The 24842-nt window shown below is 39.5% G+C and overlaps 1 protein-coding gene across 2 annotated transcripts in view; it reads left to right on the forward strand.

The window, feature by feature from the left end:
- The window catches only part of LOC132121322 (glutamate receptor ionotropic, delta-1-like), a 545908-nt gene that overhangs the window by 502772 nt on the left and 18294 nt on the right, over nt 1–24842 (forward strand). For both annotated transcript variants that reach the window (XM_059530614.1, XM_059530615.1), the window contains exons 9-13: nt 2726–2827; nt 3689–3886; nt 5429–5759; nt 7234–7372; nt 23963–24158. In XM_059530614.1, the coding sequence (XP_059386597.1) occupies nt 2726–2827; nt 3689–3886; nt 5429–5759; nt 7234–7372; nt 23963–24158 (966 nt within the window). The remainder of the gene's footprint in view (nt 1–2725; nt 2828–3688; nt 3887–5428; nt 5760–7233; nt 7373–23962; nt 24159–24842) is intronic.

Raw genomic sequence — 24842 nt, forward strand, 5'->3', positions numbered from 1 at the left:
GAAATGAAATGAAGATGGACACAGTTTTTTTTATACACACATTTATCTAAGTTAACTCACAGTTATGATATGAAAAACTGAATCTCTCGATGCACAAAGAGACAATAATCAAAACACCCATGTTTGGTTATTGAGTTGCAGATTAAAGTGGAAGGTATTGGGTATTACACAGGTCCTCCCTGGATCAGGACATCACTCCAAACTGGATGAATAGTTAAAAATGTGTAAAATGGCATTCAGATAAACAAAATGACAGACACAAATGTGTATGACTTATTTTCTTTCGCACTTTACTTCAGTTTCACTGTACAACCACAAGTCAGTAACAACCTTTCAGATCTGGCAGCACAATCTTAGCGCTTTGACTTTTGATACTCCTTTCACAATATTGTAAATGCAGATGTGAGAGATCAGAATTCAGGATGAGGCTAGGGTGTGAATGAAGCCATTTTTGGTCGATGCCTGAACAATGACTGTAATATGTTGAACCACTTTATATAATGACCATTAAGGTCACTATAAAGCCATTAAGGCATATTTAAAAATTAAACAGGATAAAAACTGATGTAGCTAAGAGAGTACTTTCCCAATAATATGAGTGTAACATAGCAAGTACACAGTACAGGCCAACACATACATTTCATTGTGCACTTGATTCCTTATTGAATTCAGCAGAAGTCTTCCATTTTAACTTCAACCGTAGTATTTATACTTTGCATGTGAAGTTGTTTTTAATCAAAAAATGAACTTACTATGCAATAGGCCAGCACATTTAATCATAGAAATACTTCTGTCTTGAAATAACTTTACATAATAATTTGATGTGTGTCAAACTGATGTTTATCCACATTCGCAGTGCATCACCGCACAACAGTTGGTTTTTCATGTTCTTGCAAGTTTTTCTTACTTCAAGTCTTACCTTTGTAGTTTATTAACACAAGAAACTGAGGAGAAAACAGAAATATAAAAGGGCACACTGGCTGCTGCTTTTGGGTAACTTCATCATTCAAATAAATCATCCAATTTTATCTGTCACCCATCGACCAATAAAATGGCTTCACTCACACCCCAGCCAATTCTGCTGTCTCACATATGCATGTACAAGTGCACAAGTGAGTTTTGCTACAGGAATATTAAAAAAGGAGAAACTGAAGTAGAGAGAAGTGTAAAGTAAATATGTTGTACACATTTGTGTCTGTCATTTTATTTATGTGAATGTCATCCTACACATTTGTAACTATTAATCTACAACTTCAAATTCAAAACATGGGTGTTTTGATTATTTTCCTTGTGTGGAAATCGAGAGATTCAGCTATTTACATCAGAGCTGTGAGTGTAAATTTCAACTTACAAATCATATAATATCCTGTTATGGGAGAGTTTCTCTGCAGCAGGGACTGGAGCACTTGTCAGGATAGAAGGAAAAATGTACGGGGCAAAAAACTGTCAAGTTCTTTAGGAAAAGCAGCTTCCCTCTGACAGAAAGTTACTTTACCTTCCAACATGACAATGACCCAAAAACACACAGCAAAACTGACCACAGAGTGATTAAAGGAGAAAAAGATGAATGTCCTTGTATGGCCTAGTCAGAGCCCAGACTTAAACCCTATTGAAAATATGTGGAATGACTTGAAGAGCGCAGTCCACAAATGGTCACCATCAAATTTAACTGAACTTTATCAGTTCTGTAAAAGTTTCTGCGCAAAGTTAGTAGAGACAGATCCCAACAGACTAAAGGCTGTAATTCAAGCAAAATACTGACACAAGGGATGATCCTTTTTTCCAACTCAGTGATTATTATTATTATTATTTTTTATTATTTATTATCTTTTTTTCTGACATATCTTTCAATTGGATGTTAAAAGAGTAAATACAGCTGGATAAAAAAAAACTGTCTGTCTTCATTTCAGGGTGCAAATAAACAAAACTCAATTATTTTAAAGGGGGTGATTCTTTTTTGTACCCACTGTGTGTGTGTGTGTGTATATATATATATATATATATATATAGAGAGAGAGAGAGAGAGAGAGAGAGAGAGAGAGAGAGAGAGAGAGAGAGAGAGAGAGAAAGAGAGAGAATAAGCACATAAAGTTCTTGCTGTGGCATTATATTTCTAAATTTCAGTCTTCAAATAAAGAACCTACCAACCCACCAACACCAGCACACATATTCACAAAGGCTTTCATTTATATTTATTGTCACTTTGTGACTGTTCGGACCGTTACTCAGTATGAAAATTAGATATTTCATAAATTTTTCAACATTACAAGCTTTACCCTAAGGACACCAAGTGTTGGCTTAAAAAAAAGGATTTCGGGTCCCAGGGCAGGTGATGGTCCAGTATGCAGTCATCAGATGCATTTTGTAAATTGATCCAGTGCCACCACTTGGAACCAGACCAACATGGTACTTGTCCATGTAATGAAAAGAAAATATTGTGCCTCCTGAAGGGATATGCCTGCTACTTTATACATGCATGCAAATTTTTTAAGTACATTCTATGGCAACAAATTTGTTGTGTTTACAGCTAAAGCAAATACTTCAAAGAAGACAAATCACATTGAAATGAGCTTGGTTCTTATTGTTAAATTATATTATTATCCCTAATTATCACCTGTTTCTTTTACTAAATTAATGATTAATGAGATTAGTCTTCCAAATCAAGTCATTAAATGTAGCTCATTGATGTTGACCGGTTTCTGTTTTGTTTATCTTTGTCCTGCAGTTGGCTACATGGGATTCTGTCCGTGGCCTGAATGGAAGTCTAAAGGAGAGCCGTATCGAGAATGGCATGCAGGGGGTTACAGTTAAAGTTGTGACATTATTGGTAATACTTACTTTAATCATTTTAACATTAAAAATATTTATGTTTTGTGGTGTGATACATAAATGTGTGAAAAAATAATCATTACGTTTTTTTTTGTTTTTTTTTTTGTCACGGTCAATACTTAAGTACTCGATATTCTTGTACTTATCAGAGCACAAAATCTGCAACCCTTAAACTATGTGGATTTCAGTGGAATTGAAACATATCTCATTCACAAAGTTCTACACACCCCTAAGCATGTATGCATACTTGATTATTAGCGGGACAGTTACAATACAAATTATTATCGCAAATAAAAGTGTAGCACTCTCAGCTCTGTTTAAACTTGTCACAACGTGTTAAATTTTGTATTGTTCAACTTAGAGTGACCATATGCGCTGTTCATATGGGACACGTCCCAGCCAGGATTTTAATATTGCCTAAAATATCCAGGTTTTGGCTATTGGCACTGTGCAGGTTGATCGTTGTGTAACATTCATGAGAGCTATATAGAGCAGAGCAGATGGCTCCTTCTGCTTTCGAATCGCTTTCACATGTTTGTTTGGTCATTTGACTTGAAGCATTGTGGCGCACTTTGTTTTTGTTTTTTGGGGATTTGTGCGCCGCAACGCTTCAAGTCAATCGAACAAACAAACACGTGCGCATATTTGCATCGCTTTGATCGTTCCCTCTAGATCTCACCTTCTCACACGCATCCCCATGATTGGTCGATTATGTACAATACCAGTACAATAAATGTTATTGGTCAAACTGCTCTGGATGTTTTAGGTATTATTAAAATCCTGGCTGGGACGTGTCCCGTATGAACGGCACATGGTCACCCTAGTTCAACTATTTTATAATCAGTATTCCTCTTCAAAGGAGGATCCATTCGTGATGGTGGCAGAAAACATCCTCGGACAGCCCAAAAGATATAAAGGCTTCTCAATTGATGTCCTGGATGCCTTGGCCAAGATCCTAGGATTCAAGTATGATATCTACCAGGTGGCAGACAGCAAATATGGTTCTCAGCTCCCCAATGGCTCTTGGAATGGCATGATTGGGGAACTCATAAACAAGGCAAGAGCTCTAAATTTCTTTGTATTTCCAAAGCCATTAAATGTTACTGAATTTATATTTACCTGTTGTTTTCTCAAATTATCCTGAAGAAAAGTTCACTAGCATATAGTGTGTTTTGGATGCTGGTGTGCTAGTTTGTTCTGGGGATTGGCAGAGTACTTTAGAAGTTACAGCAATGATCAGTCAAGCAAACACAATAATTGTGTTACTGGAACTTTTAATTATTTGATTGGTTGCATTGGCATTTTGGCCAGTACCTTGCACTCTAAGAGGTTATTGTTAAGGAATGAACTGTAAAGCGAAATTTTCAAGCCACTCTGCTTAAGTAAAATAAATAGAAAAAAAAAAACGTAAGAGCTGAATCAGTCAAAAAAAATTTGTCCAATCTATTACAGTATATCAACCAGAAATTAAATAAAGCTGGCCCCGTTACCAGGGCTGAAATCTTTACACGTTAGCTATCATTTTGATGTCATACTTCGATTTTCCCCCCTCCGAGTCTTGTTTTCATTTGTTTCCTTGTTTTCAACAAATATGCTGACTTTACGACGATAATAATTTTTTCTTATTCAGTATTTTTGTCTTGTTTTTCAAGATAAATTATCTGAAAATGAGAAGAGATACTGTAATAGTTATATGCATATATATAATATTCCACTGGCTATTTTTATTTATGGATTTTAACAGGGATGTAGGACAACTCCGGCATAAACATTAACAAATAAAATGTTACGCAAAAAAAAAAAATATTTAATATAATATAATAAAAATATATATATATATATATATATTGTGACGGGGTAAAGAAGCACACGACACGAGGATCAAGGTAAGTTCCCCGAAGGGTGGATTTTATTGAGGTGATGTAGGGAAAAATAGCCAACGTGAGGGGTTTCCGGTGCTCAGTGCTCAGCCTTCTCTTCCTCATTCGGTGCGCAGTGCTGTGTGGGTCCGTGTCCTTAGGGGGCTGGCGGTCACACGCTGCTGTCTGGAGGGGAAACACAGAGAATTGTTAGCTGAGTCTTTTGGAGACATCTCTCACCTCTGTGTTCGACGACGCTGCTTATAAAGCCCGTTTCTGATGGGCCGCAGGTGTGACCGCTTAGCCCGTAATGAGCAGATGCAGGTGTGTCTGCTCTGTTTCCAGGGCGACGCTGATGAGAGCTCGGGCCACGCGTCACAATATATATATATATATTTATATATATATGCATACTAAATTTATTCATATTAAACATGGTCAGGTCAAAGTGAGTGAATATACAAGTATATATATATATATATATATATATATATATATATATATATATATATATATATATATATATAATAAAACATTTAAAATCCATTTAAAAATAAATAAAATAAAAAATAGATGCACTATTTGGACAGTCGTAAAATGTACACTTGTTTTAAGGATGTTTAGAAAAACAAAACCTGATTAGAATTAATATTTTGTGCATTTTTGAAAGGCCTGTTTTACCTCAAAAGTGAGTCTCTATGGTAAACATTCCATTTTCAAATAAATGCTTGTCTTTACAGAGAGCTGATTTGGCAGTGTCTGCCATAACTATAACACCAGAGCGAGAGAACGTTGTGGACTTCAGCAAGCGCTACATGGACTACTCTGTGGGGATCCTATATCGCAAACCGGAGGAAAAGATCAACATTTTTTCCTTGTTTGCCCCATTTGACTTGGCTGTGTGGGCCTGTATCGCAGCTGCCATTCCTGTGGTGGGAGTTCTGATCTTCCTGCTGACACGGATGCAGATGCTCCGCTCCCAGAATCCTCCAGGAGCCCATCACACTTCATCCATGTCTAACTCATTGCATAGTGCTATATGGATTGTCTATGGAGCTTTTGTACAACAAGGTACTTCAATAAATTCCTCTCTCATGTGTCCATTCCAAGGCATATTCAGAAACAATCAGCTTTTCCTATCAGCTTAGAATGCTTTTAAGAGCAGCCAGAAGATCAGGTGATAATTTGACTCAGGGCATAGAAAGATGACATGATTAAAACTGGTGCCAGATGATATTGGGGTGTCAATACATCGTTCACTCGGCTAATGCAAGCATCTGATAAATCAAGCTTTCTTTGGAGCCATAAACATTTAGTGTTTGCAGATATTCAGAGAATAGTTTATCTAAAAATGAAAATCCTGTTATTATTTGTTTACCCAGTCAAACCCATGCAACACAAAATATTTTGTATGTTTGTTTTAATCTTGAATACAAAAAAAAAAAAATATATATATATATATATATATATATATCTCTCTACGTAGTTTTAGCATGTTAATTGGTATTACTATGCTAATACATTTGGTCTTGAAGTAATAAATCTGCTACACACGCTGTTGTTGCTGCTACTGTTATTGCTGCAGAGCAAGTATGATGATTTGCTACTACCAAGGCATACACAGAAATGCTTTTGCTGCAGAAATAAACATACATTCCTGTAGATGATCTAGACAGGTGGAGCTGGGGGAGGGTGAGGGTTTCAGAGTAATTCCAAAACCAGCATAAATGCATAGAACATACAGAGAAGTGCACTAAAACAGTGTAGAGGTGCCTTTAAATAAGGCAAAGGATATGTTGGTTCTCTTCCAAGAGACAAAATGGAGTAAATAGCTACCTTAGCAACTAGCATGCTAAACCCCCAGCTCCCTCTGTTAATGTCTGGCATGCTGCCTACCAACGTTTAGGAACCTAACAACTAGTTATTACATCTAGCCTGTTTCTATATCATATCTCTGTAGCTTGCCACCCTACGAAATGTGCAGTATATAGTACAAAACATAATAAAACATTTTCAGCAGTTAACACAGTCAGTAGTTCCACTGCTAACATCTTAAACATGTGTAATTAGCTACACTGATTGCATGTTAATAATTGATGCCATTTCTGGCTTATTCTAATAACTAAGGTCATTAATGTGAATGTGTGTTTTTATTTTATAGATTATGCACGTCTGTGTTGAAATTACCATATGATAATCTTTTAATACTCTTTGTTGTGATAGGCCTCCATTTTATGAGTATAAAATCCGGATTATAAAAAAAAAATAATAATAATAAAAAAATTATGAAAGGTTTAAAAAGGGGATTTTTCTTTTAAACAACAAAACAAAAACAAAACAAAGCTAAAAACAACAAGGGTGATTTAAAAATACATATGTGTGTTTGTGTGTGTGTGTGTGTGTGTGTGTGTGTGTGTGTGTGTGTGTGTGTGTGTGTGTGTGTGTGTGTGTGTGTGTGTGTTACAAAAATAAAATTAATAAATAAGGAATCAAATCCCTTCTTACGTTTATATATTCTGAAGGATTTTTGTGTTATCTGCCACAGGTGGAGATTCAGTGGTGGGGTCTGTGGCACTGAGGATAGTCATGGGCAGTTGGTGGTTGTTCACATTGATTGTGTGTTCGTCTTACACTGCTAACCTGGCTGCGTTACTAACGGTGTCGCGCATGGACAACACTATAAGGTAAAGTGCTATTTCACAAATAGTCCCACTCAATGGTACCATATGGTACAGAGTTGATCTATGTCTATTAAAAGCTTTTCTATCCTGCGTTTGTCCTTATAATTGGTGCATCCTTATGTTCAGGAAGCTTTAAACATAGTTTGGCCACATGGTAAGGCAATATGCTGAAAATTGATGCAGTATTATACAGTTTAACATTGGCTATGTGTGGCAAGAGAAGGCAAGCAGGAAATTTGATACATCGGGATTTTACAGAAAAACTGTGGAAAATATAAAGATTTTTAAAAGGGTCCTATTATGCTCTTTTTCAAAGTCTTAATTTTGTTTTGGGGTGTACTAGAACATGCTCTCATGCTTGGTGCTACAAAAAACACATTATTTTTCACATAATTTACATTATTACAATACCTTTTTCTTCAGCCTGGCACAAATGGCTCGATTAGTTCCAGGTTTGATGAAGGCCCACCTTCAGAAAAATGAAATGTGAAGTGATTGGCTAGCTGTCCCAGTGTGTTTGTGATTGTCGAACAGCTTAGACTGTGTTTCAGTACGGCCACGCCCCTTGCAAAGCAGCAAGTTTTGTCTGCTCTGGTATAATTAAGGATGGCGTCAATATAACCATATAAACCCTAAGAATATTGAACAAGAGCATCGCGCAAAACCTTTGCACGCACGGATATTGCAAGACATAATAGAGTGGTAGCATTATTGTTTTTTGGGGGCTAAATCATGTTTTAGATAGGATGTCAACAACCGCTTAAAAATAACTGCATTTACAGAAGTGCATATAAATAATGTTTATTGTTCTTTAATTCTAACATTTTAACATTAGTTGAAGTGAAACTATTATACAGTTGATTTTATTAATACCATAGTCCAGTGTTTCCCACAGACTACACTCTATTTGTGGTGGCAAATATATATATATATATATATATATATTAACGGCTGTACACAAAACAGCTCACAAATGCTGCTTTATCAGACATTACATGAAAGATGACATGAAAATGACATGCAATTTTCTGAAGACAGTCGGTTTCCTTCAGAAATACAATGATAGAAAAACACTCACACTCAATATATGGGAAACACTGTAGTCTCAAAAAGTAAGTGTAAATTTTGCAGATTAGGCCTACATCATTGTCCAGTCAGCAATTTATTTTAAAAACAGCTATTTATTTTCATAATGGTAACATACATATTTAAATACATGACTATTCAGGTGCATGTCTAATAACTTGCGAAAACTTGACACTACAGCAGCACTTCTTCTTCATGGTCGTCTTGTCTGATGCACTCAACCAAGTGTTATAGCCATGACCTCGCCCCACCCCACTCCCCAACCATTTGACTTTCCGTAGGTGGGAATAATATTCTGATGGGCTGCTTTGTGGCATCACAAAAACATGGAAAACAATGCTGTAGTCCAAATGAGCTGTTCATTGTTGTTCTTGAAAAGGGATTTTTTTTTAACCAATATATCTCCCTTTGGAGTGGACTTTGAGATTTGTAACTTTGTAGATTTTTTTTTATGCCGAAACATACACACTACACACTGACTTCAATTCAAAAAGTGAAAAGCATAATAGGACCCCTTTAGAAAATTATATCCATCCATAAGTAATAACAACCAATTATTTTAAAGACATAAATTAAACAAACAAAGCCTAATATAAAGTTTAGTTTAAAAACTACTAAATTCCTCAAATAAATCTCTTGAGTGTATTTCAACTGTTTAATCCTAGAAGTTTGTATGTATGCTGTCTGAAGCTGAGAATAGGATTTCATGATGGCAAGAACTGTGCAAGTCGTAAGTCGGCTTTCAGGGACATGTTCCCATTAGAGTGAAGTGAGGTGAATTAGAGAGATAAATGTATTAGTATGGATGGAAAGAGGTTGAGACTATTACAGTGTGTTTGTGTGTGTGTGTGTGTGTGTGTGTGTGTGTGTGTGTGTGTGTGTGTGTGTGTGTGTGTGTGTGTGTGTGTGTGTGTGTGTGTGTGTCTGTATTTGCTTGGTATTTTTGATTTTTTTTTTTTTTTTTAAATGAACAAGCAAAACTGAAGCTGAATTTTAATTCTAGTGATCACCCTACATTTTCATATATGGAAAACTGCAGAATTCACTTTTTGATAACTCACTTTGTGTTTCATGGGAAAACCCAACCTCACATAAAGATAAAAATAATTTATAATAAAACTTTTTCTTTTAACTTTTTTTTAAAACATTTTCACTGTAATAATTACTAAAGTGTGTTCATATTTTTTTCAATTTTACACTTTTTGAACTCATTCTTATTAAAGAGCCAAACAGAGATCATACATTATTAATGTTCACTGTCACTGGCATTGATTCAGTCTTTCATTTAGTCTAGAGTTTGGACAGCTGGTGGAAGTCATTTTCATAAAAGGCTGACAATTCGATATATTTCAAAATATATATACTGAATACAAATCAATAAATAATATCTCAATAAATGCAAAAACTCTTAGGCTGTGATTTACGAATTCATGTTTTGTAACATTTTGGACTGATTCCCATAACTACCCTCACCCATAACTCACAGAAATGTTATATACTGGCTTCTAAATTCTCCCTAAGGTGTCAACTTTATGTCACTAATAATTTCTTACCTACTTTGATCATGGAACATAATAATGGAATTTATGTTTATTCTTTTGGAATTTGCCATTTACATAATTTGACTAAAATATCTGAGAAGGCACTTTCCGCCCTTGGTTTGAATGGGCATGAAGCCCACAAAGGGCGATTAATATAATTATATAGTTAATCATTCAAATTCTGTGGGAATAGGCAAGTCCACATCACAATTATACATTTTATGTGCCCCTGCCCTTTTCAGTGCTGTGCTCATTGTTTACTGAACATGTGATGCATATTGGCACACAAAACTGAAAATACTTTTGAAAATAATTTTACCCTAACTCAGAAGCCAAAATCTGATTGGCTGACTTCTACTAAGTTTCCAGGAGCCTTGTGTGTGGCAGTCCTAAGCAGTCTGCCAGGAAATAAAGACATGTTCAGGAAGACTGTGACAATGAGCACTTCACATGAGCAAAAAAAAAAAGGGAAAAAAAGCTGGATTTCAGAAACCTTATGAAGATTAACTAGAAACGTTAGAAACAGTAAGAAATGAATAATTACATTATTATTATTATTATTATTATTATTATTATTGGACTTTATTATTCTGTGCTCAAATGTTTCTACTCTGTGTGCTTCTTTTCCTGTGCTAGTTTGCGTTCACATCTGTAAATGTTATCCAGCGCTAAGGTATGATGACAGGTATTTACCCAGCCTGTGTGCCTCTGATGTTTGACTGCATTTGATTATGCTAATTTTGAGCGAACTGTGTCACATCAGAGTGTGAACAGATCTCTGCTCTCAGACAAACATAATAACACATTCATTTGTGCAAGTTTTGTTGAAAGAAAAATGCTACATATACATGTTCAGGATGGTCTCACTGTTTTTCATAGGCACTATTTTATATAAATCATAATAGAATGTATTTCAAAATAAATAAATAAAAACTGTGTAAATTTGTGTTATTATAACAAACTCTGTAATTTGTTAATAATTAATTACTCTTTATTTATTACTTAATTAATTACTTACATTTTTTACTTTGTAAGCCACACTATTGTTTTTCCCCTACCCCTGTTTGCCGTGACATCTCTGTTTCACTGGTTATCTAGATTTTTTTCCCCACTTGTCCTCCTTATTCTGACTTGTATTGACAATTCCAAAGGTGAGATCAATTGAAGGGATTGCTAACTCAAAAATTAAATCACGTACAAACATAATGCTGATCTGAACAGTGTTGTTACTGTAATTAGATGTACTGTATATTTGTTCAGTAATACAATTACACTTTATTTTTAAATCTATTATTAATTTTTATTTTATTAATAGACAAGATGATCAAGGGGCGTACTTTAATACACTCGCTCGTCTGTGCTTCTGCACATGCTTAACATACTCTGTCAGTTCATACAGTTACCATTGTAACTAGGATTGTAAGGGTGTTGTAGGGGATTAGAAAATAATCCACAGTTCAAAAATAAATATTTAAACATATTACAGTAAAACATTAATTTTGTTTTTGTTTTCTGAAGAGTGACATTGTCCTACAGTGAAAAAAGAAGGCAACATCTATCATGCCTCACCTTACCCCATTGAGTTTTACCAAGCCCCCTAAAGAAGGAATGGGCAAACCTGGTCATGGAGGGCCACTGTCCTGTAGAGATTTGCTCCGATCCTGATAACCTGATAACTGGTAACCTAGTAATTACAAAGACATTGATTTGCTTGTTCAGGTGTGTTTGATTAGGGTTAGAGCTAAACTCTACAGGACAGTGGTCCTCCAGGACAAAGTTTGCCTATCCCTGATCTGAATTGTGCAAGGGGTTAAGTGGGGGAAAATTAAGAATAAATGGAGGTAAGTCACTTGACAGGAAGAATTGCCTCCGTTGTGCTATGACTGGCCTATTACCCTGTTCCCCGAGTTATTAGGAAAACGAATTAAAGAGTAAATGGCTCTCACCTCTTTACATGTTACATTAAAATTTTAAATTGCCTTGAAAACATTATCAATGACAGAGCAAGAAGTGAAATTGAACGTACAACACTGTGTCTGTGACCATTTACCCAATTTCACCATTAATTTGTCTATAACAACAATTACCTTTAATATAGGTAACAACAATTACCTTTAAATAATAATAATAATAATAATAATAATCTGAAAATTAAATGAGCATACCTAGTTGTTGTATGCCAACTCTAAATCAGGAAAACACTTACAGTAGACCGACAAGCAAACTGGCATTAAAGAGTGAAACGTTTCCTTTCTCTGGCTTATGTTTCATCGGCTGGGCCTGACAGCTCCATTAGCAGTACAGATGGCCCAACATCTCACATAACTTACAGAGTTGTTTTTGGATTTTAAAGTTAGCTCTTGACAAGTTAGGTCCCTGTCCTGTTGATGTATGTTGGCTGCAGGGCCGTGCAGAGACCTTTGGAGGGGCAGGTGCTCAAAGTATAAAAGGGGCACATGGAACAAGGCTATAAATGGCACTGTTCAAAATATCAATACAGCAATATATTGTGATGCATTCCTTGCTGATTCGCGTATCGATATGGATGATTATGTATTGATACGGCAGCAAATGCTCTGATACAGTTTTGAAATAGAAAAAATAGAAAAGACAATTTTAAGTTTAAAAGTTAAAAAAATATTTTCTTTCCACCTAATAATAGCTCTGGGATCAGAAACTGAAATGTCTTAAGTTGTCACAACCTGATGGCTTTTTCTTCTCTGTTTCTACAGAATAATTAAGAACAGCTGTTATAGTAAAAACTATAGAAAACGCTTGTGCCTTTACATTTTCCTCTTTCTCACCAGCCTCTGTCTCCTGCTCCCTTTCTGTCACTTGTGCCTCTACATTTCCCTCTTTTTCTTCCTCTGTCTCCATCTCCTCATCTGAGGCCCGTTTTACAAAGGAGGTTAAGTGAAAACTCTGAGTATGTTTACCCTAAAATGAGGGAAACTCTAGGTTCCTCTTCGGGAACTCGAGCTGCGTCGAGCGCTTTTTGGGGAACGCCTTTGGCAAGAACAATTCTGAATATCGTGTGTAATCAGTCCAATGGAAGAGCGTGACGTCACAGGCGGGGTGACGTAGCGACCAGGAAGCTATAAAAGCACGTGCCATGCAGCTGGCTTCAGCTTCGCGTCTTTCAGCAAGCGCTCTGTGTGTGTATGTTCAAAAGTCTGTCTTGTAAGTCTTATTTACTGTTGTCCGTCCCAATAAAGACATAATGCCAAAGTGCAAAGCAAAGACTAGACACGTGAAGGGCGAATCCAAATCGCGCTATAAATTGTGTGTTCCTCCCTGACAACGCTACATCACGGCTGGGGATACACATGATTTATGCGTGGTTTGCCTGGGGTCGAAGCACGCTGAGTCGGCTTTTGAGGGAGCATTGTGATCGATTGCCGATGTGGATGCTTCGATCCCGGAGGGCTCTCTTCGAGGAGGGACCCTTCGCCAGCATTCCCCGCGGTGCTGCCCCCGCTTCTGCCGAGGCAGAATGGCTGCTGCACTTGTGGGGTTCGCAGGTCGATCTGGCGGAGGGTATGGAGACGGGCCAGTCCTTATCTCCTTCCTCATCTGCCAGATCCGGCGCCCAAACCCTGGTTTCGGAAGCACACTCGTCAGTTTCTTCCCCCCAGGGCGAGGGGTCGACACTCCACCTCTCTTCATCCGATGAGGTGGATGTGGAGACGATTAGTAGGGATTCGCCACCCCTATCGCCCCAGTATGAGGAGCTGTTGGAGGTGGTAACTCGCGCAGTTGATAAATTAAAAATCGAGTGGCCTGCAGAGAAAAAACATGAACCGCAGAAAAGTAAACTAGATGAGCAGTTTCTGCGGTCGAGACAGCCACCTCCAGCCCGGAGCCTTCCCTTTTTTCCCGACCTCCACGAAGAAATAGCGAGGTCGTGGAAACACCCTTATTCGACCCGTCTCTTCGGCCCGACTCTCAGTATTATGGAAATGTCACGGGGCTCGATGAGCGAGGGTACAGAACGATGCCCCGGGTTGAACAGATGCTCGTGAGCTATCTGTCACCCGGTTCGGCGTCGTCTCTGAAGGCTCCGGCCTTGCCCACAAAACCATTAAAAATGACATCTACGTTAATGGGCAAGGGCTATGTGGCAGCAGGTCAGGCGGGGGCGTGCCTTCACACTATGGCCGTCCTCCAAGCATATCAAGCCGACCTGCTGAGAGATGTAGACGAGGGAGAGGGGATTAAGTCCGACGATATTGCAAAGCTTAGACGGACCGCTGATCTCTCCCTCCGCGCCACCAAAGAGACCGCTCGCGCGATTGGGCAGTCTATGGCAGCCTTGGTGGCCGCGGAGAGGCATTTATGGCTGACCATGTCTCACATACGATAGCGTGACAGGGTCTGCCTCCTGGACGCCCCGCTTAAAGCCTCGGGCCTGTTCGGCGACACAGTTAATACCGTCGTCAACAGGTTCCAAGAGACATGCAAACAGGCGGCGGCGTTCCAGAGTTTCCTCCCTCGTCGCTCTCGTGGGTTATATGGGCGGGAGATACCCATGCCACTAGCAGGCTCCTCATACCGCGAGGCTCAAAAACAGAGCGTCGCCACTCATGCTCCCCCACGCCGGGACCAAGGCTCTGAGTCGGGGACTTCCAAGCCAAAGTCAGATCTTCGTGCTATTATCGAAGCCAGGAAGTCCTCGACGAAGAGGTCCTGACGCCAGAGGCACAGTGACCCTGAGGGTAGCCCTTACCGGGGTAGAGCGGTGTCCACCTCATTATACGGTGCCCGTCTCACCCCGGTTCCCTCTGGAGGCCGGTCTGCCAACCCTGCCAGTGTTTCAGGGTGCAGCGGTCTCCCGCGAGCGTCACTCCCAGTTATGTCCGCCCGCGAGCGTAGGGGAGCTGGGAAGTTCGCCACCCCTTCGGGGGCCTCTTACACCAGAGATCAGTCTCGAAAGACTGATTCCCTTAGTACATTATCTAGCAGTGGGAAACTACTGCCAAATGTATCTCAATGGGTCCTGCACACAGTAGAAAGAGGCTATTGTATTCAGTTCAGCCGTCCACCGCCGAGGTTCAATGGGGTTACACCGACAGTCGTTGGGCCCCAGCAGGCTCTGGTGATGGAACAAGAAGTGAATACCCTATTTAGGAAGGAGGCCATTGAGGTGGTCCCTCCTCTAGACAGGGAATCCGGGTTTTACAGCCGGTATTTCATAGTTCCAAAGAAGGATGGGGGGTTGCGCCCGATCTTAGACTTAGTAATGTCACTGAAGTTCAAAATGCTCACTGTCAAACAGGTTGTAGCTCAAATCAGATCCGAGGACTGGTTTGTCACAATTGATCTCAAAGACGCATACTTCCACATATCCATCCTTCCACAACACAGGAAGTTTCTGAGGTTCACTTTCAGGGGCACAGCTTATCAATATCGAGTACTTCCCTTCGGCCTTGCACTCTCACCCCGCACGTTCATGAAATGTGTAGATGCGGCTCTGGTAACCCTCTGTATGCAGGGCATCCGCATTCTGAATTATATCGACGATTGGTTGATTTTAGCTCAGTCAGAGCAGATGGCAGTTCGACATCGAGGTGTCGTTCTCGCCCATATGGGGGAGCTGGGTTTGAGACTGAATGCCAAGAAGAGTGTACTTTCTCAAGTTCAAAGAACCACCTATCTAGGCGTAGTATGGGATTCGACCACGATGCAGGCACGTATGTCAATGTCAATGTCAATGTCACCTTTATTTATATAGCGCTTTAAACAAAATACATTGCGTCAAAGCAACTGAACAACATTCATTAGGACAACAGTGTCAATAATGCAAAAATGATAGTTAAAGGCAGTTCATCATTGGATTCAGTTATGTCATCTCTGTTCAGTTAAATAGTGTCTGTGCATTTATTTGCAATCAAGTCAACGATATCGCTGTAGATGAAGTGTCCCCAACTAAGCAAGCCAGAGGCGACAGCGGCAAGGAACCGAAACTCCATCGGTGACAGAATGGAGAAAAAAAACCTTGGGAGAAACCAGGCTCAGTTGGGGGGCCAGTTCTCCTCTGACCAGACGAAACCAGCAGTTCAATTCCAGGCTGCAGCAAAGTCAGATTGTGCAGAAGAATCATCTGTTTACTGTGGTCTTGTCCTGGTGCTCCTCTAAGACAAGGTCTTTACAGGGGATCTGTATCTGGGGCTCTAGTTGTCCTGGTCTCCGCTGTCTTTCAGGGATGTAGAGGTCCTTTCTAGGTGCTGATCCAGCATCTGGTCTGGATACGTACTGGATCCGGGTGACTGCAGTGACCCTCTGATCTGGACACAGACTGGATCTGGTGGCCACGGTGACCTCGGAACAAGAGAGAAACAGACAAATATTAGCGTAGATGCCATTCTTCTAATGATGTAGCAAGTACATAGGTTGTTATGGGAAGTGTTTCCGGTTCCGGTTTACCTAATTAATGCAGCCTAAAAATCCTTTAACGGATTTGGATAATAAAAGCATATTAGTATGTTATGTGTATGCCAGGTTAAAGAGATGGGTCTTTAATCTAGATTTAAACTGCAAGAGTGTGTCTGCCTCCCGAACAATGTTAGGTAGGTTATTCCAGAGTTTGGGCGCCAAATAGGAAAAGGATCTGCCGCCTGCTTTTCCTGCAGTATGTCTCCTGCTCGGATCGAGTCAATCCTTTCCTCAGTTAAGAGAGTCAGAGAAGGCCAGTCACTCACTGTCAAGCAGTTTCAGAGACTGTTAGGGCTCATGGCAGCTGCGTCCAATGTGATACCTTTTGGCCTCCTGCACATGAGGCCCCTACAGTGGTGGCTCAAGACCAAGGGGTTTTCCCCGAGGGGAAATCCATTGCGAACTATCAAGGTCACACGGCGATGCCTTCGTGCCTTAGACATATGGAAGAAACCTTGGTTCTTGAATCAGGGCCCGGTGTTGGTAGCTCTTGGTCACTGTGTAACGCTAGCGACAGACGCGTCCCTCACCGGTTGGGGTGCTGTCATGAGTGGCCACCCTGCCCACGGTCTGTGGAGTGGTCGCCATCTAACATGGCACATCAATTGTCTAGAAATGCTAGCAGTTTGTATCGAGCATTGAATTATTTCCTCCCAGACCTGAGAGGCTGTCATGTGTTAGTGCACACCGACAACACAGCGGTGGTCTCTTACATCAATCACCAGAGGGGTCTGCGTTCACGCCCCTTGTACAAATTGGTATACCAGATCCTCCTGTGGTCCCAGGGCAAACTCCTCTCGTTAAGAGCAGTGTATATTCCTGGGAGATTGAATGTGGGAGCAGACATGCTGTAGAGACAGGGGCCGAGGCCCGGGGAATGGATGCTTCACCCCGAGGTGGTGAAGCAGATATGAAAGATATTTGGCAAAGCTCAGGTGGACCTCTTCGCGACTCGAGAGACATCGCAATGTCCCCTATGGTTCTCTCTAGTTCAGCCAGCTCCACTGGGACTAGATGCCATGACACAGACTTGGCCAAGGCTTCGTCTGTACGCCTTTCCCCCCATTGCTCTGCTCCTGGGAGTTCTGGGGAGAGTACGCCGGGACGGGGTCTGTCTGCTATTAGTAGCCCCGTTCTGGCCGGGCCGAGTATGGTTCGCAGATCTGATCTCTCTCCTCGACGGCTCTCCATGGGAGATTCCGATCAGGACAGATCTACTCTCTCAGGCGCAGGGCAAAATAATCCACCCTCGCCCGGAGCTGTGGAAGTTGTGGATGTGGCCCCTGAGGGGGCACAGTTCCTAGCTTCCGGTCTCTCAACCGAGGTTGTTGAGACCCTCCTCCAATCCAGAGCTCCCTCTACGAGGAAACTGTACGCCCTGAAGTGGAAACTCTTCACTTCATGGTGCAGAGACCGCCAGCTTGACCCTGTTAACTGCCCAGTTGGTACAGTTCTGGAGTTTCTACAAGCTAGGCTCTCTGCCGGGTTAATTTACTCCACCCTAAAGGTGTACGTGGCGGCCATAGCTGCTTACCACGTCCCTTTCGATGGTCAGTCAGTGGGTAGGCACCCCTAGTTACACGTTTCCTCCGCGGTGCACTGAGGCTGAGACCTCCAGTATGGTCCCGTATTCCCCCGTGGGACTTGGTTGTGGTATTAGAGGCTCTCTGTAAAGCTCCATTCAAGCCAATTAAAGATATTTCAGATAGACATCTGACCCTTAAGACTGCCCTGTTACTGGTGATTACGTCTCTAAAGAGAGTTGGAGACCTTCAGGCCCTTTCGGTGGCCCCTAACTATCTAGACTTTGCCCCTGTTATGGCCAAAGCATTCTTATACCCTTGAGCGGGTTATGTTCCTAAAGTTCCCTCTGTTACACCACAACCTATCGTACTGCAGGCCTTCTGTCCTCCTCCCTTTCAGGAGCCAGACCAGGAAAAGCGAAACTGTATGTGTCCAGTGCACTGGACGCGTACGTCCACAGAGCTGCCCTGTGGAGAAAATCTGACCAATTGCTTGTTTGCTACGGTCCTCCTAAAAAGGGTTCCCCTGCCTCTAAGCAGACCCTTAGTCGTTGGATAGTCGAGGCTATCAACGTCTCATATGAGTCCTCTGGTCTTCCCCTTCCTTTGGGAGCCAAGGCTCACTCTACACGGAGTATGGCTACCTCTAAGGCCTTTCTAGCAAGTGTGTCCCTCTTGGACATCTGCAATGCTGCGGGATGGTCCACGCCCTCTACATTTGCCAGATTTTACAATCTTGATATGCGAGCCGCTCCTGGCTCTTCTGTCCTCTCGCCTTAGCTGTGCTCTTCGGATACACACTAGGCAGGGGTTAAGTAGTCTGGCAGCGTTGGCACATCGTTCCCCAAAAGCGTTCGACGCAGATCGAGTTCCCGAAGAGGAACGTCCCTAGGTTACGAATGTAACCCTAGTTCCTCGAGGGAACGAGACGCTGCGTCGCAGAGCCATACTCCTGGCACCCCTGCCGGCGCTTGCTTCCCTACTCGAAGCTGAAGCCAGCTGCACGGCACGTGCTTTTATAGCTTCCTGGTCGCTACGTCACCCCGCCTGTGACGTCACGCTCTTCCATTGAACTGATTACACACGATATTCAGAGATGTTCTTGCCAAAGAAGTTCCCCAAAAAGCGCTCGACGCAGCCAAGCCCGTTTCTGAAAGAGAGGTAACTTACACTCAGAGTCAGTTACCATGGTAACTTACACTATGAACCTAACCTGGTTGGGAGCCAGTTTTCTTCGATAAACCCAGAGTTTATTTCGGTCTCCTCCCCCTTTTTAACACTTCATTAATGCACGCTGGAAGAATGCTCTTCTTACTAAGTGTTTTTTTTTCTTTTTTTGCCCAAGTACAAATATAAAGTAAAATAAAGATTGATTTTCTATATAAGAAAATTATATAAGAAATGTTGTCTTGTTTCCTGGGGGGATCTAAATTAAGTGCATTTTACTTAAGCAAAATTATATGCCAGTGTGGTAATAAAAATAATCTTAATGCAAATGGTAAACCTTATTCTGAGTGTCTATTACTAAGTGCAAATCTACTGTAGCTCCGCCCTCCATCGACACATAAGGTTATTTATGACACATGTGAATAACGGCTTCAGTGGTGTAGGCACTAGGCAGTAATGTTTTTGGCAAGGAAACTAGCTTGTAACGCTATTGATTGGGGTTTAGAGTCCGGCTTTTGCCGAGCTCATTCTTCTCACTTTTCCCATCCCATGTCACATTAGAAATTATTTTCAATAAAAATGAACAAAATGTTCTAAAACTGGAAGTAAAGTGCCTAACGAGTGTTTAATAATGATAAAACTAATAATAAATTTAATAATTTACAATGTTATTATTGCACCCTGTTAATGTATAACAATACTGAGGTGCAAATGTATCTGCCAGTATAAAGTATAACTAGCATCTAATTATTATTTATACTTAGTATGTTGCAAAGAACTGCTACTTTTACATGGTAAATAGAATATATCACGATTTTCACTTTACATTTTTTTCTGTAAATAGCATCTAGAGCTACTTGCACTTAGCCTACTGTAAATAGGATCTATCGCTAAGAAAGTATGTTAATTCCACTTAGTGTAAATAGCCACTGCCGTATTTTTCTTACTCTATTGGCAGATCATTTGTAAAATAAGAAAAATACACTTAAAATATTATTATTAATATGATTATCTTATATATATTTTTTGTCCATGAGATACCATAAAATGTTTAGCTATTAATTCATTAATCTAATGTTCTGCCAGTTTTCACCTGTGATATTATAACACTGATAAGAATTACAATTGTATCGAGTCTGAAGTATGCAGATGGATTTTTGGCGGGAGCTTTTGCCATGGTGAATCGTAATATCGGCACTCTATTGATACTGGCTTTTTATAGTAGTGGTGCACGCGCTTAACTCAGAGTCAGTCAATTTAGAGTTCATTAAACAAACTCATTTCAGCTGTTCTCTAACTGAAAACTCAGAGTTTCCCATCTCAGGGTAAGTCAACTCAGAGTTCAAGTTTAAACTCAGAGTTGGTTGAACCTCCTTAGTGAAACGGGCCCCAGCTCTATTACTTTCAACTCTCTGTCCATTTAAAAAAAAGGCATAATTTACTATTTCAGCATTAATCTATTATTTTAACCATCACCACTGTCTACTCTTGCACCTAATCAATAAGTCCACCTTAAATATTGATACAAAACATTAAACAACTGATACACTGGAATATAGTGATTAATATTATTATTACTGTTGCAGTTGTTGTTGTCTAAAATTGAACACCTTTGCAATGTAAACAAATGACAGGCTACAAGTGTTATTCATCCATCTCCTTCACACTGCACATTGATGTCAGGTGTCAGATGTCAATATATATATATATATATATTTGTGTCACATTTAAATATAATTATATTTTGATTCATTTCTTAAATGTTTTTATTTTTATAATGATAATTCAGAGAATGAGAAAATCTGAATAAGCCTTACCAGTGTTGTGATAATTATTTTTAAGGCACTCTATGTTTTAAAAAATAAATAAATACTGTAATATAATACTAGTTTAGTCAAATAACATAAAAAAGACCATACCCCTCGATGCCTGTGAAACACCAAGCACCCAACGCCCCCCCCCCCTCTGCACGTGCCTGGTTGGCTGAATTCTGGATGAATACTGTGTCACCATTAACATGATAAATTCAGACATCTTTATGTTGAGTCTGTCGCACCAATGATTTCACTTTTATGTTTTTGTAATGAGGAGGCTGAGGCAGTATTAGACTCTGACTGACAGCCAAGACCTTGACCTAAAATAACCCGATTTGAAGCGTATCGGTCACACAGGATTAGTCTTTAAGATATGTGTAGGTAAATTAATTTTTACTTCATTTGTTACCTGCAGTGTTTACGGTCTTTATGGCCAGGATAGGCAATATATATTGAAATTGATTAGTGTGTGTCTGCTGCGCACTGACGACAGAACTGATCCATCACAAAATATAATTCTCTATCTATGTGGGCTGGACGATGTCTACCAAATTGGCATCGGATTATGTCTGCAGTGAAACACTGCGAAGGATGATTACATCTGTGAGTGGGGGAGAGAGGGGGGGGGTCGTCATCAGAAGTGTCCGCACACGCCAACTGCATGCAGCCCAATTTTTGTGAGCACACGGATGGTCTGCATTCGACAGTGTGGGCATACTTTGCATGTGTCGAGCTCATCCGTCCGCGGTTGAGTAAACCTTGAGAGCTTCGTGGACGCAGCTGTGTGCGAGACAGAACGCAGGGAATCATCCATTTGAAAAGTTTATTAGGGAAAGATCTTAAAGACCATACCGTAATAGCAGTCCGATCTTTCAACATACACAAGTTGAATCCAACAGGCAGAGACAAGTAGGCAGGCGAATGGGTCAAACAAACTGGGTCAAAAAAAATCAGTCCAATCAGACAGTAAATCCAATGGGGCAATCCAAGAATCAGAAACGTGAAGACAGGCAGAATCATACAAAAACAGGCAGTCAGAATAATCAATCGGAAAATGCTTAGAAAGGCAGGTAAACTGGCAATACTTTGCAATGTGTGAACACGCTGACTCTTGTTAAATAGTCCCAAACAGGAAATGATTGTAGAAGCAGAGAGAGTGGTGAACAGACAGTATTCAGCTGAGGGCTCGCTCTGCTGGCGTGGCATTACAGTTTTAGAGTTTTTTTTTTTACAGTGGTAGAGTATAGCTTTTAAGTTTGGGCCTCCATGCGATTCTTGCCTTCAAGAAACACAGTTTCATAATGAATAGGACATCATGGTAGAGTGCCTATGGTTTACTTACTTAATCCAGTAAAATAACATGGGCCATTTATTGAATAATTACTGTTAGGCTGAAATCTGACTTTAACATTAAATTAAATAAATGACAATAAAATGTAAATATAAAAAAATCAAAAATACTTTTTTCACTTTTACGGACTTTTAAATTAAATGTTCCTTCCTGGGTGAATGACCTGCCCAACTCAATCCGAGTTCTTGGCCATCTTCAAGAATCGGCTTAAAACACATCTCTTCGATCTTTATTTGACTCTCTAACTTTAGCACTCACTATTCTAATTCTATTCTTGAAAAAATCTACCTTTCTAATCTTTTTGTATTCTATCTATTTTATTTTTATTTATAATACAATTATAAAAAAAAATACCACTAACACTAGCTTGCTCTATTCTTTTTCTATTCTATACGTTTTCTTTTTATTTATTGCATTATATAAAAGCCCTTGCTATGTGTACTGCGTTTAAGCTAACTGAGACTTGTTATAGCACTTATATATCATTGCTCTTTTGTTGTTTTTGATTGCTTCCATTGCCCTCATTTGTAAGTAGCTTTGGATAAAAGTGTCTGCTAAATGACTTAATGTAATGTAAATGTAAATAAAGTGTTTTTTGTTTGTTTGTTTGTTTGTTTGTTTTTACAGTGCAGCTTGTGGTCTATCTCTCATAAGTTTGTATTAGAATTGCTGAACAAATGCACACAGGTTTTTAGGCAGTGGTCTATTGTTCTTGCCTTATTCAGCCAGAGGGTGGTACTCTGATGTTTACTGACAGTCTTTATTTATTTATTTATAAAGCATAATTAAACACAACTATCACTGTCCAATGTGCTATACAAAGTAAAAACAACAAAATCACAGATAAATAACACAACATCAAACCAGGACAACATCATCACCCGTCATATAGTATAAGACAGATCGAATAAAAATGTTTTTAACTTAGATTTAAAAAAATGGACAGAGTAGGGGCAGTTCTAATATCAGTGGGCAAACTGTTCCAGAGTCTTAATGCCGCTATGGAACAGATTCGATCTCCCCTAGTCTTGAGCCTCGATCCTAGGAGCCACTAAGAGCTTCAAGTTGGCAGACCTAAGTGCTCTTGTAGGTTGATGGATCAACAATAAGTGTTTTAATGTTAAGTACATACATTAAGTTTTATCATAGAATGCATACCATAAATTCAGATGCAAGTATATATTGCATTTAAATATTGATTTAGAATGTTACAAGTTGTGAAGGAATTCAGGAGAGAAAAAAAAAAAAACATTCTCAGACAAACATAAAACAAATACAAAAGCCTGTTCATGTGAGCACATTTAAACTGAAGGATTTTCACTACTACGGTTTGCTATTCCACTTTTTTTTTTATAAGAATTCCTGGAATTCTAAGAAAAATAGTTTCATTTCTTCAAACATAACATGGAGGTCTTTATGAATTGAGTATATGTCAGCAAAGAAATAATGTGAGAGAGAGAACATTAAAACTGTAAACATCCCATGCACATTTCTAGTGTCTCTCAGTCTTTCTTAGTCAATTACATCTATTGTTCATACAGTGTATGTAAGGTGAGAGATTGGAATAAACACTAACCATGATTATTAAACCTTTTACTTGATATTTTTAAAAAGGTTTAATTATTTTTTATTTTATTTATTTATTTATTTTTTTATGATCTTTTCTATCTATTCAACAGAACGTTTCAGGATCTTGCAAGGCAGATGGACTATGCCTACGGCACCGTTAGGGACTCAGCAGTGTATGATTACTTCAGAGCCAAAGGTACAAACCCACTGGAGCAGGACAGCACATATGCAGAGCTGTGGAGGTCAATCAGCAAAAACAATGGACAGGACTACTCAGTTTCTAGCCCTTCTGAAGGCATACGCAAGGTATGATCATTGCTCACCTATTTGTTATGTGATTTCAGATATTTATGAAAACAAAAAGACATTTTGAGGAATTTGTTATTGGTGTAATCTTTTTTTTTTTTTTTGGCAAAAACTTCTGCATTAATCATTTGTTCTTTACTAATCTGTTAATTGCTTCCAAATTTAGTCCATTACTATTGTTGTAATTGTTTGAGCATCCCCCTGACATTCTGAGTCAGAAAAGTGTGTCTCTAGCTCAGGAGAACAATAAACAATGATTTTTTTTTTGGCAAGTTATCAAATATTCAACATACAGCAGGTGAATGTGACATATCTTTTCCTCAAATTCCTGACTTCTCAGTAATAATGGTGATAAGCCAAATTAATTCTAGAATATTCTGAGCTCTGGACATTGAAGAAATCAGAACAAACTTTCAATGACCACACATTCTACATCTCCTTATACACTTTGTTTTGTTGTTTTCCCTTAGCTCGTTTGTTTGGGCATATTCAATTCAATTTGCCCTCATAATATTCCTTCATAGAATTTAGACGTAGAACCTTGTGAGTGGGTAGGGCGCCGTGAGCGCTGAGTAAGCAGCAGTAGCGAACGTTAGTGCGTTGTCGTTGAAACTCAAAAAAGATGGATAAAACAAAAAAGCTCTCGGGGGCTAAACATAGAAAAAGAAAGAGGGAAAAGGAGAT

This window comes from Carassius carassius, chromosome 39 (assembly GCF_963082965.1).
Source record: "Carassius carassius chromosome 39, fCarCar2.1, whole genome shotgun sequence".
In the NCBI taxonomy this organism is placed as follows: Eukaryota; Metazoa; Chordata; class Actinopteri; order Cypriniformes; family Cyprinidae; genus Carassius; species Carassius carassius.